Source organism: Lipotes vexillifer, unplaced genomic scaffold (assembly GCF_000442215.2).
Source record: "Lipotes vexillifer unplaced genomic scaffold, Lipotes_vexillifer_v1.1 scaffold241, whole genome shotgun sequence".
In the NCBI taxonomy this organism is placed as follows: domain Eukaryota; kingdom Metazoa; phylum Chordata; class Mammalia; order Artiodactyla; family Lipotidae; genus Lipotes; species Lipotes vexillifer.
The window spans coordinates 6,632,007-6,651,277 of NW_006784922.1; the positions used below are offsets into that span (position 1 = coordinate 6,632,007).

Sequence of the window (19,271 nt, forward strand, 5' to 3'; positions counted from 1 at the left end):
GGCCCGCATAACACACACACACACACACACACACACACACACACACACAAATTTATTGAGCACCTCTTATAGAGCTATGCTGACTATAATTTGTGACTAATTTTCCAATGAAAATGATAAGGTCATTATTCTATTAAAAAGAAATTGTTTCTTTTCATCAGATCTATCCAGTCTGAGGGATTTTTTTTTAATCCTATTTTTCAATGTTTCCATAAGGAATTTCATTTTAGGAAGAGTAATCATCTTGCATGACTAGGTGCAGAAAACTTGCATCTTTGCAAGTGGCCTTGTTCTTATATCTGAGCCTCAACACAATATACTTACTGTGTAACTTACTCTTTCAAATAAGTAAAGCTTTACCCTATATTAATTCAAAATCAGAATTTTAATTTGCAAAATCTCTGGCTCTAGTGCCATTTCCTTTTTTTTCCCCTTTGGCAAGGGATGTTCTGGAAATCTAGCTTTCCTTCTCTTGAGAAGGGCTCAAAATCTATGACAAACAGAAGTACTTTTCATAGCAAAACTATTTTCTTTAAATGATCTAAATTTTTAAAATCTCTTTTCTCTAAGATTTGTAGCAAACAAGTCTTTATGTATTGTAAATTATTGGTATTCAGTCATGTGGGTTTGGGAGTCTGTTTTTCAGAGTTGGAAGATAAAAGGTTAAGGTGGAAGAGAGGATATAACTATCATATTAAACTATGTTGGGTATTATGTTAGGCCCTTTATATTTATTATCCATTATATATATGTCATATACATAAATATCTGTGTGTATTATATAATCGTAATAACAACCTTTTGAGAGTTGGTATTACTGGTGAGGAAACTAAGGCCCAGAGAGAGATAGTGACTTACCCACATTGCAAGAGTAGGAAGTAGTAGAGTCAGGATTTGAACCTAGATTTGGAAGAGCCCTAGGGCATGTCATTTTCAACTACGTTTATATGCTATTTGTAATTCACTCTTTAAAATCAGGGATTTTAAGCGGTAACAAAGTGAGAGAGTGGCATGGACATATATACACTACCAAACATAAAATAGATAGCTAGTAGGAAGCAGCCGCATAGCACAGGGAGATCAGCTAGGTGGTTTGTGACCACCTTGAGGGGTGGGATAAGGAGGGTGGGAGGGAGGGAGATGCAAGAGGGAAGAGATATGGGAACATATGTATATGTGTAACTGATTCACTTTGTTATAAAGCAGAAACTAACACACCATTGTAAAGCAATTATACTCCAATAAAGATGTTAAAAAATAAGAAAATCAGGAATTTTAACATGAAAACAGAGCTTGTGATTATGAAGTACAGACACTTCTGGCATGACTGTCAAAAGATTAAGTCTTGGGGCTTCCCTGGTGGTGCAGTGGTTAAGAATCTGCCTGCCAATGCGGGGGACACGGGTTCAAGCCCTGGTCTGGGAAGATCCCACATGCCTTGGAGCAACTATGCCCGTGCGCCACAACTACTGATCCTGCGCTCTAGAGCCCGTGAGCCACAACTACTGAGCTTGCATGCCACAACTACGGAAGCCCACGCGCCTGGACCCCATGCTCTACAACAAGAGAAGCCACCGCAACTAGAAGCCCGTGCACCGCAACGAAGAGTAGCCCCCGCTCGCCACAACTAGAGAAAGCCTGTGTGTAGCAATGAAGACCCAATGCAGCCAAAAATAAAATAAAATAAAATAATTAAATGAAAAAGACAAAGATTAAGTCTTAATCGTTGTTGAAAGACTGGCTTTTTAAAAAAAAAAAATTTATTTATTTTTGGCTGTGTTGGGTCCTTGTTGCTGAGCACAGGCTTTCTCTAGTTGTGGCTAGTGGGGGCTACTCTTCGTTGCAGTGCATGGGCTTCTCCTTGTGTTGGCTTCTCTTGTTGCAGAGCATGGGCTCTAGGCGCACAGGCTTCAGTAGTTGCGGCACACAGGCCCTCGAGTGTGCAGGCTTCAGTAGTTGCGGGGCATGGGCTCAGTAGTTGTGGCACGTGGGCTCTAGGGCGTGCAGGTTTCAGTAGTTGTGGTGTGCAGGCTTAGTCGCTGTGGCACATGGGCTCAGTAGTTGTGGCTCACGGGCTCTAGAGTGCAGGCTCAGTAGTTGTGGCACACGGGCTTAGTTGCTCCGCGGAATGTGGTATCCTCCCAGACCAGGAATCGAACCCGTGTTCCCTGCATTGGCAGGCGGATTCTTAACCCCTGTGCCACCAGGGAAGTCCCAGAACTGGCTTTTTGACATGCCCACAATAATATATGTTAAAGTTATGTTCATAACTTCATTTTAGGCCATTTTAATAATTTCTCCAAACACTTCTCTATAGTGGATAATTATCATACATAAGCTTTGCAGCTGAAAATGTAGTGCTGTTTTTATAGTGGGCAGAATATCATTTGCAACTGCACTTATTTCTGCCTTAAAGAAATTCTTTTAAAATGGATAGGTGTTAATCTGATATTTCTTGGATTATTTGGAGAAATACCTCATAGTCATCTCTGTCTGGCCAAATCACCTTTTATTAATATTAATCTGAAGTAAGCAGTTAGGACAATATTTTTATCCTTCTCGGTAAAGGGGGAAACTTTTAGGAAATTATTAATCCTGCAAAGTATGACTAATCTTAGAATTGTTATTCCTTAAAGCTGTTGACTCATTTAAGACACGATCACTCTCTTTTACAAAAATTAGAATTAAAGTAGAAACAGTATATCTGTTGTAACTTGTTTTGTGTTCTCTTTAGCTTCCCAATAGTATATATTGAATATATTTAAATACCTGAAACCATCTGTTCATTTCATCAGAAGCTACTTATTGAATGCTTGCTGCGGCCAGCCTCTGCCATTTATTATGAAAAATTCAAAACACTTACAAGTTCGTAGTCTTATGAGAAAGATACTTCTTTTTTAAAAAATGCAAGGTAGAATGTGTTATGTGGAGCGGTTTACACAAGTGCTAAGAGTGCTCATATGAATGACTGATGACTTTAACATTTTGGATCAAGGCAAGCTTCATAGACTAAGTGGTCCATGAGCCAGTTGTAACCTGTAGTTGGAAAAACGCAGTGTGTACCCTGAGAAAAAGGATGAAACAGTTGATTGAAGTTATAATTTGTCATCCATAGAGATATGAAATGGGCAGATAACATGGATTTTAAAAGAGAAGAGGCTCTTGCATGAAAGTAATGTGAGAGTGACCTGATAGAGCTTCTGGAAGTCTGATCAGGGAGAGAGGAAGTGCCTCTTACAAAGGGGAACTTGGGAGGAAAGTCCAATTGTGGGGGAAGGAGCAGGTTCTGGTTAATGCAGGACGTAGAGGAGGACCCCTTTTGTTCTACCGGAATCAGGTTCCCTTGACTCTTGGAAAGGAGGCTATTGAGGAACTAGTTCGTCTCTACTCCAAGCAAGACAGGGTAGGAATAACAGAGCTCTCTTGGGATCTAAAATGCAGTCTTTCAGTGAGGTCTTTATGGGTAACACGGGCCACTGATAGAATCTTGGGTATTGTTTCAACTACTGAAGTTTAGGAGATGGTTCCTCTCCTGATATCTTATTATTAAAATAATAAAAAGTTTCAAACATACAGCAAAGTTGAGAGAATTTTACAGTGGACACCTGCCATCTAGATTTTACCGTTAACATTTTACTGAACTTGATTTATCACATAGATATCTATCTGCCCATTCATCAAGGTGATGGTGTTTACAAAATGTTCTCTCCATCCAGTCATCCAACCATAAAGTCATTTAATTAGCAAACCTACCTACCATGTGCCAGCCACTGAGACTAGGAAAGGTTCCTGTCCTCAAAGGAAGCACAGTTTAGGAGGGGTGGCAACATGCAAACAAATAATTTTCACAATATGGGCAGTACTGTAATAGGGGTAGAAAGAAACTACCATGAGTACACAGAGGAAGGGGTTTTTCAGCAGAAGCATCACGGAGAAGGAAGGCTTGAGCAGGGCACTGGAAGATGTGAAACAGTTGGCCAAGAAGATGTTGAAATGCTGGGCATTGCTGGCAGAAGGTGATTGTGTGCAGTCACGGGGCTGTGGAGTCAAACATAGTTCAGTATGGTTGCAGAGGGTGGCAGATGAACAGGTAGTAGAGATGAGGCTACAAAGAAAGAGACAGGGACTTGGTTTGGAGGGTCCTGTATGCAGTGGAAGGAAGTTAGGACTCTATCAACCAGTTCTGGGAACAAGTGAAGGAAATTGGGGAGTGACATACCTAGGCTGGCCAGTGTATAAAGGGGCAGAGGGAAGATAGCCTTGTGTGGGAGAAGAGTTAAAAAGTTGTCCTAAGAGTCCAGGCTAGAGATGATGAAGGCTTGAACTCAGGCAGATATAGCAAGGATCAAAAAGAGGGTAATGGGGCTTCCCTGGTGGCGCAGTGGTTGAGAGTCCGCCTGCCGATGCAGGGGACACGGGTTCGTGCCCCGGTCCGGGAGGATCCCACATGCCACGGAGCGGCTGGGCCCGTGAGCCATGGCCGCTGAGCCTGCACGTCCGGAGCCTGTGCTCCGCAACGGGAGAGGCCACAGCGGTGAGAGCCCTGCGTACCGCAAAAAAAAACAAAAAAACAAGAGGGTAATGAATTGGAAGAAAAGAATAAAATGGAAAGGAGAATAAAAAGATCCTGATGAACAATTGGACATAGGGATGAGAATATGATGTGGAAATGTTCAGTATGACTCCCAAGCTTCAGATTTAGGGAACTGGATACTATTAATCATGATGAGGAATTTAGGCATCTATATGGAAATTAAGCACATTAGTCCCCGAAAGCCATAATAAAATAGGGAAATTTGAATAACATTTTAAAAAATAAAAATAAACAATAGAGAGATTGAATAAATGGAAGGTTAAGGCAACAAAGGATAGTAAGAGAAAGAAAATCAGAAGTGGAGCATCAAGAAATTGAAAGTAAATATTGAGAGGGAACTAGGAGGAGGAAGAAGGAAGATATAATTTGCCATGTTTAACATCTACTTTAGCTTTTCATTCCTGAAAGCCTTCGGCTAAGAGTGAAGGCATTATAGGCTTGATCTTAACAGACTGCCACTGATGAGGGTAACACTCCATTGCTGCTAAGAGTGAATTATAGACACACTGGGTATCACTGCATTTGAAATACTACTCAGTAATTTTTTAAAGTACATCAGGCAGCTGAGACTAACGTACTCAAGCTCACCTGAATTTCTATCCCAAATGCCACTTTATTCATCTTTATTCAGTTTCAGGTTCCCTTGTAGTTAGGTGAGTCTTTTCAGCTTCTCAATAGCACAAGGCACTCTGTCATCTAGTATTTATTGCTGCCAAATAATGATTCATGGTGTGGAAAGATGAGCAGGAAAGGTGTGGTTAGTATACATTGGTTTACCAGACCAGGTTATCTAACGGTGGCTTTGGCGGGTCTCAGTCTCCCTCAAGTACATGATTTTGAGAGAGCCTAAGCAGCTCCAGAAACCTCCTGAGATCCATGGAATGAAACAGCTACTGAATATGGGTTTTAAGGTGGCTTCTGATGTATTAAAATCAGTGAAAGGAATGAATGGTGAAGGTCATTTGAACTTTGATTTCAAGGAGGTGAGGAAGACCAGACATTTTTGTTGCCAGTTTTTAAAATGGTCATAATCTACCTTAGCATTCAGGGTTACGTTCCCAACTGTCTGGTTTGGAGGGAACCCTGGACTTGTATTGGGATCAAAGCACCTCAAGTTGACTGTGGGTGGCATCCAGAGAATAAGACTGGGTAAGAAGAAACCAAGAAAGGAAAGGAGAGAAAGAAATGGCTTAGTCCATGGTAGGATGGAATCAGAATAAAGTTCCAGAGTCGATATCACCTTGCTTCAAGGGTAAAAAGTCAGTGGACTGTTCCCACTGCAACGAATACTGTCAGGTTCCCAAGCAAAACATGTTATTTCATCCTTTTCCAGTTTGAATATGTAAAACATCAAGGACTCAGGTACAGTTTCATCGGGAAAAGTATGCTGAGTTCACATCCCCCGCCCCCAACTCCTGCACCACACATGCACATGCGCAGCCTTTGCCACCATTTCACTTCTCACCGGGCTCTGCGTCTCCATGGGCAGTTCGACAAAGGTGCAGCTGGTTGTACTTTTGTAATCCAAAGGATAGACCCTTAGGTGAGAGTCATAACTCTCTGCTTACTGTGCTCTCCGTCTGAATTTCAGAAAGAACTTACAGGCACAGAGAACATGCATTCTCCAAAGAAAGATGCTGAATGGTCCAACTTGGTCATGGAAGGCTATGTCCTTGTGTATCCCAACTCCTCCATTGATATGATTTAGGCAGGCTTGGCAACATTTTCTGAAACGGATACAGTTTATTTACAGAAATAAATACAGTTGCTCTTATACTCCATGGATTAAGTCAAGCCATCAAAGTCACAATGAATCCCCATCCAATTGCATTCTAAATTCATAAGCCTATGTTCAGTGTGAGTATTTTGAAATCATGTCTTTTAGGTCAGAGTTTTGAAATATTAATGTAAAGCACCTGGGGAAAAACTCACTGGCCCTTCAATGATAAGTAGATTCATGTGTTGCCTATGAAACAGGTTGTCTAATTTTATCATTCAACTCTACCAGAACCCAGATTACCAGGGAGATCCACTCCAGCATACCTGGCAAGTTGCTTAAGATTCTAATCATGGGTCTAGTTCACATCATATGGCCTACGAGCTGGCTTTCAGCCCTTGATACATCCCTAAGTCTCTCCGAGAAAATGTAGGAATAGTCCATAAATTGTCATTCCCACCAGAAATCTCTAGCCTTGGATAAAGTGAAACTTTATTTTCAGGCAGGGAGGTGAGAGGAGATGTAAAAAAAGGAGAGACTAGTTAGGTCCACAAAATATTTCCTAGAAACCACACAGTAAGGACCTCTCACCCTTCTGGTAGACTCTGAAGGAAAAAGGTAGAAAGAGTGTCTCGTCATTCTCCTCCCTAGAGAGTACTTAACTGGTACATGAAGTTAGTAGAAGAGAAAATCGGGCTCCTTCATCTTAAAATCTTTGACCCTGCTGGCTCAGATTCTGCTCTTCAAAAAGCAGTAGATACAAGTGTATCTGTGTGAAGGAAACGTGATAGTAAAGATCAAACCTTCAAAATAGATCAATTACAAAGTGATTATATTATTACAAAACATTCTACCTGAACTAAAGGATTCCTTTCAGTAGCTCTCCTAGTATAATTGTTTATGTGCAGATTATGTATTACTTGGGTATAGAGAAACCAATTTTTAGATATTTTAGATATCAGCTAGAAATCAATACCAACTGAGGATCATTCAGAAATTCAATCAAAACATGTCTGTTATTGTTTTGATTTCAATGGGAAAATGTGATTTAATTTATGCACAACTTTTCCAGAATGGTTTTATCACAAATGTAACCTGTATTGTGTATTGGCTGAAGGGTAGGAATGAAAAGGCCATTTATTATTTTAAATGGGCTTTGGGGATGAGGCAGACAGACTAGTCAATGGTAAGTTTTATAATTAAGGCCTCACAACTATGTACATCAGCAAAATGTCAGTGAGTCAGTCCAAGGGCTTATCAGGTCAGTCCTCTCTAGCTAACTAAAAAAGTGACACATGGGCTGAACGCACCAATATAATTTAAAGCTTGTACTGATATTTTTAAGATTACACTCAGCTTTCTGTAATGATGGGGCTTTAAAACTTCTAGGTGTGTTAAAATTACCTTTCACTCATGTAATTTTACAAAATCTAGGGAGAAAGGGGTAGTTGAAGAAATGTATTCAGGCTATTCTGAATGCCCGTGACCTAGAACCTCCCCCTTTCAAAAAGAAATATACCCCTTCTCTAAGGTGCAGAGCAAACCTCCTGATAAGGATGTCCCCAAAGATTGAATTACCAGTGGTATCAGCCAAGAATAAGAAGTATTGACAGGCAGAAACCTTTTTGCATTAAGATGCCAGGAATGCTGCCAAAATAGAGTTTGGAGTCAGACAAACCTGAGTTCTGGTCCCACTTCTTAGACCAGCTAGCTGTGTGACCCATAGTGAGTTTCGTACGTAACCTTTTTGAGCTTCAGTTTTGCCATCTGTGTAAAGCTGACATTTTATATACTTAAAATGATTAAATATATATAAATACGTAAAACTGCCTAAGGCAATGCCAGGCACATAGGAAGCACTTGATAAATTATTTTTAATGTTATCATTACTAGATTAATCTCTCATGGAGTTAAAAGACCTGAAGAATGTAAGACCAGTCATTGGTGAGTAGGTTTTCATCACTCTGAAGACTGACTTTTCCAGTCTAGGCGGTCCCTAGACAGCAAAACCAAGAAGTAGGAATGGGACCTTCCTCAGGGCCCCTCCTTCATGGGAGCCCCCTACACTCCATCAAGGCTGTGTCATTCTATAGCCCAAGAGTCACCATTTAATATCTCATCAAGGCCCATCATCTTCTTGGCAGTCCTCAACCCTGGATCTTCCCTCAGATCTCTCCCTACCTCATCATAATTTACCTGCTCTCTGTTAAAATCTTTTCATTAATTTGCTTATGTGTGCCAGTGAAGAGCCTATATATATTTTGACAGGGATCCTGGAGAAATAGTACAGGATGGTTGTTCTCAGATGTGTTATTGGTAACAGTAACAAGAGCTGATAAACTGAGTGCTCACTCTGTGCCAGGGCCACACATGTGCTGTAGGTGTTACCTCATACAAGCCTCACAACATCCTATGGGCTTCATTTCACAGATGAGGAAACTGAGATTTAGAGAGGTGAAGTCAGTTGGCCAAGGACAAACAAATGCTGGGAGGAGGTAGTGCCAGAATTCACCCCCAGATCTGCCACCCCTCACCACTGGTGCTCTCAGGTCCTGGGACATACATAAGCAGTCCCTACCTCCCTAAGTTTGATCCTGCTCCTAGGACCCAAATGAATTCCTGCTTTCATTCAAGTTACTTGGATTCAGGTTAGCTGAGAACAAACTTAAAAGAGGTATTGGGAAGTTCAGAGGGGGACACCCTGGCAGCTGGCCTCCCGCTGGCCCCTAGACTGGACACTGCTCCTAGCTGAAGGGCTGTGCTGGGGCCTCTGCATGCAAAGGAGGCTTCTCATTTCCAGCACCTACCTAAGGAGCTGAATCCCTGAGTATTTAATAGCCTGAATGGGTGGATGGAGGGGATGGTTGGAGGAAGAAATAATTTATGAATATTTTATTTTATTCATTATTTATTGTCTACTATTTAATCAGATTCTAAAGTCTAAATCCAAAAGAAAAATCTGTGAATTTTCTTGTATTTTGCTCATCTCAGAATTTTCCTGGTTCAGAAACTCTTCCAAAAATGGAGTAATGAATCTCCCAATAAAGTTGTGCCTCAGGAAATATTCTTCTTTGTTTTGTCTTCAAACTGACTTGTGTCTATAGGGCAGCATTTTCTCAGTAGTGATCTAAATATTGCATCCTTGTTGAGAAATTCAGAGCACAACTTACTCTCATCAGGTAGTAGTAATAACTAATAGTGATAATGATAATAGTAATTCAGTATATTACACTTATTGAGAGCCAATGACCATTCTATGCACTGAACTAGGTGATATCATAGGATACACATGCTCCATGCGGGAGTGGGAACACTCATCTTCCCTATTCACAGATAAGGATGCTTAACCTCTTAGGCACAGAGAAGTTAAGCAATTTGTTCAGAGTCATAAAGTTCGTAAATGGTAAAGCTGGGCTTAAACCCAGCAGTCTGGCTTCTAATTTTATTTCCTTGTACTATTAAAACAACCAGTCATCCTCTATCCTATCAACTAAATCATTTTTATATTTTAACAAAATAGACCAAAGCCAAAGTTTATTTAGTACTTTAAGCAGTCCCACCAAGCCCTGTTAACAGAGCATGACAGTGGTAGTCTCCCCTGGAGGGCTGCCCCATTAGGATGGTGATTTGAAATTAAAGATGAGTGATATGTGTCAGCTGTCCTCATCCTTTATGCTTAGCTTTTCTCATCATTTTAATAAATGCATTATCTGGACAATATATTCCTCTAGGTAGCACTGATACAACTTTTTTTTCCCACAAAAATATTCTTAGTCTAAACTTTTTTGGGTTACTTTTCACTGGTCATGACAGAGAGGGGGAAAAAAATAACAGGTGATTTCCGAATTAAAATATATGGGGACTTCCCTGGTGGCATAGTGGTTAAGAATCTGCCTGCCAATGCAGCAGACATGGGTTTGAACCCTGATCCAGGAAGATCCCACATGCCACGGAGCAACTAAGCCCAGGCACCACAACTACTGAGCTTGAGCTCTAGAGCCCGTAAGCCACAACTACTGAGCCTGTGCACCACAACTGCTGAAGCCCATGCACCTAGAGCCCATGCTCCACAACAAGAGAAGCCACTGCAATGAGAAGCCCGCACACTGCAATGAAAGAGTAGCCCCTGCTCGCTGCAACTAGAGAAAGCCCGCGTGCAGCAACGAAGACCCAATGCAGCCAAAAACATTTTTTAATTAATTAATTGTTAAATAAAATAAAATATATGGAAAAAATAAAATAAAATAAAATAAAATATGTGGAGATATTTTCACGTCAAATTCAAGCTTGATTCACCAAATATCATCCAGTTTCTTTTGTTTTAGTACAAAGTTTAAAGAAATTTTTAATGTCTCTCCTACCTTCTTTCAGCCAAAACTTAAATTTATTGAAAATCTTAGTGTAGAAAGTTTCTATTCAAATTTCTGTTATTCTCTTTGTAAATCAAATCTCAAGTAAGAGAGTTCGATGGTGGCAGAACTTATGCTTTCAGAGGAGTAAGGGTTACAGTTTAAAATTTTCAGTCTTTCACCAAAAGAGCCTTGAAAGTGAGATCGATAAAATTGTTTCCTTACTTTTTAATAATAAGAACTGGAAACTTTCCCATTTCTTTGCATTTAATTTTCCATGTTTACCATATGGCTCATGTACCATGTACATGATCTCTTAGAACTTTAGTGGATTTCTGAAGCCAGGAAAAATAAACAAGGAAGCAACAACACTGTTACACTGAACATTTCCCAGTGTTCTGCCTGATTCTAATTACCTTAAACAGTTTACCCAGGATGCTTCAGTATAACCACCTGGAAAAATGAGGGTGGAACTTTGATTCTGGGAGGCAAACGTAATTACTAGATTTACAAAGTATTTTAAAATCCCCAGATAAAATTGAAGAGAGGACTGGAGAGGAATATCACTATTAGCAGTAGTGACGTTGTATGGGGTGGCAGGGGTTTCTGAGAATCAAAGGTCAGTGTCTCTTTTTCTGCACTGGCCCCTCAGCCCCATCTTGTGTAACCAGCCTCAACGAGAGGTGGAGAAAGAATCATTTATTCACCTTCTGGCTGCAAGAACAGCAGACTTCAACTGTGGCAATTCTAGCACTGAGGAGAAAACTCACATAGGAAAAAAGAAGGCCATGTCTCACTTCCAAATTAAAAAAAGACATTTCTACATGTTTCCATAACCCACAGACTGCTGCCATTTGAGGCCAACCCCTCAAAGTTTTCCTCTTTGTCTAGTGTAGTTGCCGAATCTAGGCCACTGTCAGCAATCCTTTTCATTCACCGAGGCCCATCCCCACACCCCACAGATGCAGAGATTCTCCTGGGACATGTGTACTTTGGTATCAAACAATGCAACTCATGTTTGATTTTGGATAACCTTGCACTGCTGAATAAAATAACCCTTGAGAAAGAAGCAATAAAAGCGCTGTAAGAAAAATGACTCATGTTTCCAAGCTGTCTAAAGTGATCACTTATCCCAACAAATGGTAATTCTTTCAAGACACAGTGGGCATACACCATACTTATAAAAGTCTGGGAGAAAAGCCTTGCAATCATTTTTTTTTAATTTGTGTTAAAATGTATCAAAAGACTATTTCTGGTAGGGTGTACCAGACAGGGTATGCTTGAAAACAAAAACAAAAACCACATGAATGTGAAAGCCAAGGTGCACTGGCCCAAGGAGGCGGGATGGGGCGGGGGTGGGGGGGTGGTCCTTGCTGAACATCCAGGCTCATTGTTTATGTACTTGTTTATGTGCCTCTAATTGTTTTCCCTTTTCTGCCCTCACTCATTAGAGTGCAAAGATGTGAACAAAGTGGCTTATTGCCCACTGGTGCTGAAGTTCAAATTCTGCAGTAGAGCATACTTCAGACAGATGTGTTGTAAGACCTGCCAAGGACACTGACCCATGGAAAGCCAGAGAGAGCGCCTTGTCATTTCATCGTGGAAATGCATCCATCACAGAGAGCCACCCAGAGGAAGAGGATTGATGTCCTTGCAAATGCATTACCCTGTGGAAAACGTAACCACTGGTCAGCCCTAGCTGACAGGATTTCAATATTATTTTAACTTCTGTGAAGTGGGATTTTTTGATCCAAAGTGCTGGACACGGTATTAGGAGGGAATGCCAGATTGGAGAGATCCAAACAACACAGGGAGACTTGTTTACTGTGGAACGTTTGTGTTCTTTCGAGTAAATCCAATAGCCTGTTTACCTCCTTGGACCATTAAGATAATTTTTATTATGGACTTAGCAATGACACTGAATCCATTTGTATTTAAAACTGTTTAAAATGTAGCTGTTTTGACTTGGTCAACTATGGAAGTAAAGAAGATTCAGAAATCTTAAGTCATAGCTTAAAAATATTTACTATACTTTATCACTACAACAGCACCACGATTTAAATTCTAAAACGGGCTTTGAACTGTAATTTAAGGAGCAATTATAAATCAAAAGTAATGAAAGTTTGTATTATTTTTCTTCATTCCACTTAATTTCCTTAGGAATAATCCCCCTGTTCTGAACACTGCTGTGAGCCATATATAAACTATATTAAACTGAACAACAATGAAGGACTTAGTTTAAAGCAGTGCATCAGTTACTGCAGCTGTGCAAGTCTATAAATTCACTGCTAAAAGACTGTGGCTAACTTGCCATTGTGCAAGTGAAGTTGAGATTTCCATTAAAACTTTAAGAGAAAAACATTTCAATTTCATGCAGAAGCCAGACCTGGGGTATGGTAGAGACTGAAGTACCAGGCCTTTTGCTGCCATCACACAGGATGCCTCAGTTCTTATCTGAGTCATCCCAACTCACTTGTGTTTACATCCTCTCCAGCCACAGAATGGCTTCTGCCCTATTGGATTGTTGCATATGCATGTTGAGCTTGCTGAGATGATGCCATGCAGAAGATAGACTGGCTCAGTGACAACCAGGCAGACCCTTTTGCTGACAATTATGATGGGTTCCAGATGTCCCTTCTTTGATATGGCAGAAGGGCATTTATTTATATGAGAACAAGTGTGTGTGTGTGCGAGCGCTTTTGAGTGTGTGGGTAGATGAGTGTGCTTGCACATAGATGTGCTATTTCTGTGAGTTTTAAAGTAGGCAAGGGATAATAACCAAAGAAGAAAAACTCATGAAGACTAGGGATCATAAAGCATCATTTTAATAGTCACTCAACCAAGTATTTTGTATTTTTTATGGATACTCTGAATGGCAATTAAATGTGAAACCCAATTTCTTGGGCAAGTCAAATTCTAGAATCAAGTCCACCTACATTAAACTGTCTAAGCTCACATTTTCCCAGTCCACATCACACTCATCAAGAGATTTGACAGTGAGATTTTTAAAAAGAGAAAAAAAAAAGAAGGTACTTGCTTATATGAATATTTTGTACTTGAACACTTGCAGCAGGATCTTGATGAATGTGTTTTGTGTCCTACACATGATTGCACCTTGCGACACCAACACCTCAAACTCAAACCAAACGGCTACTTTGTAAAGCTACTACTTGCAGTTAAAGAGTACGTTTGACTTAAAACCATCACTGTGCTCTGAAACAACATGTCAGGTGTATCACATACACCATAACCTAAAGTGGTTGATTAGGTTTTTTCAGAAAGGGAGACTCACAGACTTCAAAACCAAACGTCAGTTTTGCTGTGGACAGTCAGCATGGGACGTTCGTTGCTGTGTGCTCAGTCACCCTCAACTGAGTCTCCTCGCCTGCTTTCTCTCTCAGCACCACAGCTCATGTCCCTGAGTTTCCAGAGAGAGCGATTGACAGTAGACAAGAGTGGCCAGGACCCCAATCTCTGCTGCCTTGGAAGACAGCCCAAGTGCCACCTCAGCCATCAGTGAAGGGCAGGCAGCCACAAGCAGCACGGCCCCAGCACTGACTTCCTTTGGCCCCTTGCAAAGAGCACTTAACTTGGTGCTAATGTGCCCTGGTGAAATAAAATAAGCAAACAAAAGATGGTTGGTTTCTCTGGCATTTTAGGCATAGGTTTGCTATCGGGATCTGCTTTTCTCCAACGTAAATATCAGCTTATGTTTTTATTTCAAACAGATTCCTTACATTACTGACTAAAGGCTACTTTTCCCCTCACCTGGGAACTAACATGGTGAGGGCCATACCCCTGAGTCCCGTGCAGCACCCCAACTGGTGCTAGAAGAGGAGGGCAGACGTGTCCCTCTGGGGTGTGCAACGGCACCAAGGCCAGGGGGCAGAGGACTCCCGGGGACAGCATCAGATTACCTTTCTAGAAGGAACCAAGCACAGGATGTGTAACAGGAATAAATTTTCAATTGGCCTTGAGTTTAAACCTGAGTGAGGAAAAGTCATGTTCCACAGCACATCACAGTACTGCTGCTACTCTGTCGTCAACCACGTGGCTACATGATGCTCTATTCCTAAATGATAACAACAGGATTGTTGGCAGATGCTGAGCCACCATGGCTGGCCCTCCAAAGTATATATAGGCTACTTAGGGAACCCCAAGGAAACTGGTACCCCGTGGCTGAGAGCAGTATCCGCCCCTGGCATAAGACCCACCAAAAAAGGCAAGGTAAGCGTACCCAACCGACTCCTTAAAGAGTCCATTTCATTAAGAATTTTATTATTTGAGTGAAGAATGTCACATAGGTATCCTTAATAATACAGAATGAAATTACCTTTGTATTATTGCGATTAGTTGTTGCTTATATTTTATACTCAGTATTAATGTGGTACACTGTTACTTATTTTTTTGCTTTTGTAAATTATATTCTAATTTATTGCCATGTTTCCTAACACGTGTCCTACATTCAATCTCCTGCTTGTAATGAAAATGAAAAAGTCATTGTAACACTTGATGGAGTGAAATTCCACACCAGGCACAGATTTTTTTTTAACATAGATAATTTAGTAAAAATAAAATTCAGCTTGTAAGAATGATTCAGATGGAAGTTGTCTGTTCCCTGAAAAGCTGGTGTTAAACTCACAATAGTAGGACTCTCTATCCCTTTCAATACCACACTACATTATCCAAATTTTCCAGGTAGTGTACAGGATTGCGATAACTTGTTGCATTCTTTTCTTTGGCCGCGCCGAGTGGCATGCGCAATCTTAGTTCGCCGACCAGGGATCGGACCCGAGCCCCTTGCAGTGGAAGCGCGGAGTCTCAACCACTGGATGGCCAAGGAAGTCCCACTTGTTGCATTCTTATTACCCTCCTCAGAGACTGCATCTACTTATATTTCAGTAACATCTAAATGCAAGGCCTCAGTTATTTCTGGTGGGGCTGTATCCCCAGATGCCACCAGCCAGCTATTCTAAGGCCAGAAAGGAAGTCCAGATTGGTCACTGCCACATACCTTCAGTCACAGGGCCCACAACTCTTTTGCCCCCTGCTTCTTTTGCCTTCCATGTAAATTCTTTAGCATAGAAGAGGATGCAAGATATTTCACTGTGGAAAGGGTGCTGAACAAAGAATTCATGCTTGAAGGGTTTTTCTACTCAGACCCAACTGGGAACAAAGAACGTGATGAGCGTACTTTTCTGCCTCCAGACTTTTCCTCTGAGGCTGAGCCGCTTTGCTGAACTGGGGGATACTATCATATGCAAAGGCAACTCAGCAGTTAATCTGAAGGTGTCCCTCCTGCATGCTTAGCTATTTGAGTACTTTCATAATGACAGCTTCATCAATTACATAAGAAGATGGACAATGTCCAAACATGGTTGTGTTTTAATCCACTTACCCCCATATCCCTCCCCCACAGATTCAGCTGTATACATTAGAAGAAATCAAGTGAGGTGATTAGAAAGTCCTGCGGGGGGCACTTCCCTGGTGGTCCAGTGGTTGAAACTTCGCCTTCCAACGCAGGGGTTGTGAGTTTGATCCCTGGTTGGGGAGCTAAGATCCCACATGCCTCGCAGCCAAAAAACCAAAACATAAAAGAGAAGCAATAAATTCAATAAAGACTTAAAAAAAAATTAAAAAAAAAAAAAAAAAAAAAGTCCGGGGGATGCTTCCCCAAGGTCACCTTAGGAACCAAAAGTGGTGATGTATTATGAATTCTTAGTTAACAGGAAGACCCTGGCACCGACTATTTTAACCTCCCACTGCATCTGCAAAGGGTAGTTCCGCCTACGGGTGAGGGAGCGGGGGTGGGGAATACCGAGAAACAAGGCTTACCTTAGCTTAGATTCCTCAGATTCAAGTCTATCTTTTCATCTACAGTTGTTTTCAAGCTTTTGGTTTAATGTTTCTCTCCCTGTGGGATATCTACAGGGCACTATCCTGCTTAGGGCTCTGACCCCAGGGACAGTCTGCCTTCCATTAAAAGATTTTGCCACTTCTCCAGGCCCGGTGACCTTTTTTCAAGTAAATTAGGAAGAAACTTGGCTATTGATCTTGGTTACAAAAATATGTGAATTTGTGTGGCAAGGGTAAGATTCATTACTTTTAAAAGAAGAGAGGAGAAAAGTAATTCAGGCAGGAAAAAAAAAGTCATAGGCCAGGAGGACTGGAAAATTCTAAATAAGTGGTCACAGAAAAAAGATCACTGTCTGAATAAAAAAAGGGACAGATTAACTATTTTTGCAATTCTGTCTCATGCATATCATCAGAATGTGTGGAATAAACTAACATGTTTTTAAAAAGAGCAGCTCTTCACAATGTGCCTTAAACTTCAAAACCTCAGGCTAGAACTTAAAAGGAAAATGGTCCGTTCTCCCGTCTCTTTCTCAGAGGGTTATTTCTAGCATTGCTTGTCCCTCATTTCATCCACAGACGATATCTGAGGCCAGAAATGGAATAGTGGTTTGAGGGCTGGAGGAAACCAAGGTTATGACCATATTGTCTCTTGGTCAATGGCTTTCCTTAGCCCACTGAAAGCCTTGAGCTTCTTGGGTCTTGGTTTGGATACCTTCCCTTACAGAGAGCTTTCACATAAGAAGAGGCAAGTTATCACACCAGCTCCAGGCCCCCTAGCAGTCAGAGTGCTTCTTCAGGTCAATGGCTCAAGAGTTGGTGGCATCCACCAGCCCAAGGCAGATATAATTCTTGGGGGGCCTGGTCTGTGCCCCCAGCAAAGGCAGTTGTGGATAGCAGGCTACCATATGGGCCCACAGAACAGTAATTATGAGGTGAGGCCCCTGAAATCCCAAGCAAAGGTGGCCAGAGGAAGTGGCAGTCTAGGGTCAGTCCAGGCCAGGTGTGGCCTCTGTGTCTGGAGAGTGGCATCAGCCGTGGTCATTCATTCATAACAGTATTTGCTGAGGCCCTACTGTGCCCAGGTTCTGTGCTAGGCACTTAGCATATGCTCTCTCAAGGAATATTCTCTCAACAAAGCTATTGAGGACAGTACTGTCAATCACCATTTACAGATGCCAATACTGAGGCTCAGAGAGGTTGAGTTGCTAATAGTCGCAGATCAATGAGGAAGAGTCACCTCTTTGACACACAGAAGGGAGCTGCCTGGTCTGCCTCTAGGGCAAGGAAGCTGGGTAGGATGCTCCTCTACCAGAGAGAAAGTGACTCACCAGGCCAGAGGAAATGGGTCCTCCTTCCTGGGAAGCAGTGGGCCTGAGGCCTTAGGAGGGGCCTCAGGGGACAGGGAAGGGTGAACTTCGGGCTCCTGTCTGGTAGGTGGTGGTTGGTGTTCACTATGAAAATCCCTATGTCTGGTGACAAAGTTACAGTTGGAGACCGAAAGTGGTTTCTTTTTTTTTTTTAAACAATATATACTTTTTAAATGTATTTATTATATTTATTTATTTTTGGCTGCGTTGGGTCCTCGCCGCTGAGCACGGGCCCTCTCCAGCTGTGGCGAGCTGGGGCTACTCTCTTCCTTGCGGAGCACGGGCTCCAGGCATGCGGACCCCGGCAGCTGCGGCAGGCGGGCTCAGTAGCTGTGGCACACGGGCTCAGCCGCTTCGCAGCCTGTGGGATCCTCCCGGACCTGGGCCCGAACCCGCGTCCCCCGTATTGGCAGGTGGACTCTCAACCACTGCGCCACCAGGGAAGACCAGAAGAATGGATTTTAAAAGAGGATAGAAGACCTATGGGACGTAGTCAAAAGCCCAACATACATGTAATTGTAGCCCCAGAAAAACAGGGGTGGGTGTGGGCAGCAAAAGCAATACTCAGATTATGGTCAAGAATTTCCCCAAAGCAATGAAAGATGCCAACCCACAGATTCAGGAAGCTGGCGGACTCCCAACCACCGCGCCACCAGGGAAGCCCGCAAAAGTGGTTTCTGAGCATGTGGTTAGAGTTTGTGGGAAGAGGAGAAGGAAGGTCAAAGACATTGGAGGATGAACGGTGTCTGCATTGGCAACAGCCAAACAACATGAAGGCTCTCACCTCCCCTGAAATGTCCTGTTTTGAATCACAGAGCCTGTCCCTGCCTGACAGCCCCCCACACCACTTCCAGACATGCCAGATGGCCTTGCTGACCTGCCTCCACACAACTGGAGCAGAATGATTCCCATGTCGGCTTTGGGGTAAGTTTTGAAGAAGAAAGGTGGGTTTCTCTCTGTTTCAGTCAGAGCAGGACCATCGGGGCTTGAAAGCTCAGGCCATGGCATAGCTGCCAGCAAGCACATTCTTTGACCTTCTGTGGTGGGTCCACAGAGTGAAACCAGGTGTTCTTTCAGCCCATGCCAGAATGTATCGGCCGCCCAACTGGCCACCTGCCTCCACCCCACTGACAGGGCTTTGGCTGGCCCTCTACCAAACAGCTGTGCTGAGAGCCGCAGATGGCCGCCCACGCTTGTGCCCAGGCCAGCAGCTGCATTGGCCTGACAGCCTGGCAAGGTGGACCTCGTGTGCCTTTGCCCTCCATCCTAAGTCCTCCCCAAGTCAGGTCACTCAAGGGGATGGGGAGAAGGAAAACCAAAGCTCACATACACTAAGGAATTGCTTTTGTGGTCCAAAGGCAAGCAAAAAGCACACTGTTCTCTTTCCC

General features: G+C 42.3%; 1 protein-coding gene across 1 annotated transcript in view; it reads left to right on the forward strand.

Moving 5' to 3' along the window:
- ADAMTS6 (ADAM metallopeptidase with thrombospondin type 1 motif 6) overlaps positions 1-15,256 on the forward strand; it is a 281,449-nt gene extending 266,193 nt beyond the window's left edge. Inside the window, exon 25 of the mRNA XM_007457112.1 lies at positions 12,112-15,256. Coding sequence (XP_007457174.1) covers positions 12,112-12,221 — 110 coding nt within the window. The 3' untranslated portion in view covers positions 12,222-15,256. The remainder of the gene's footprint in view (positions 1-12,111) is intronic.
- Positions 15,257-19,271: the final 4,015 nt, after the last annotated feature.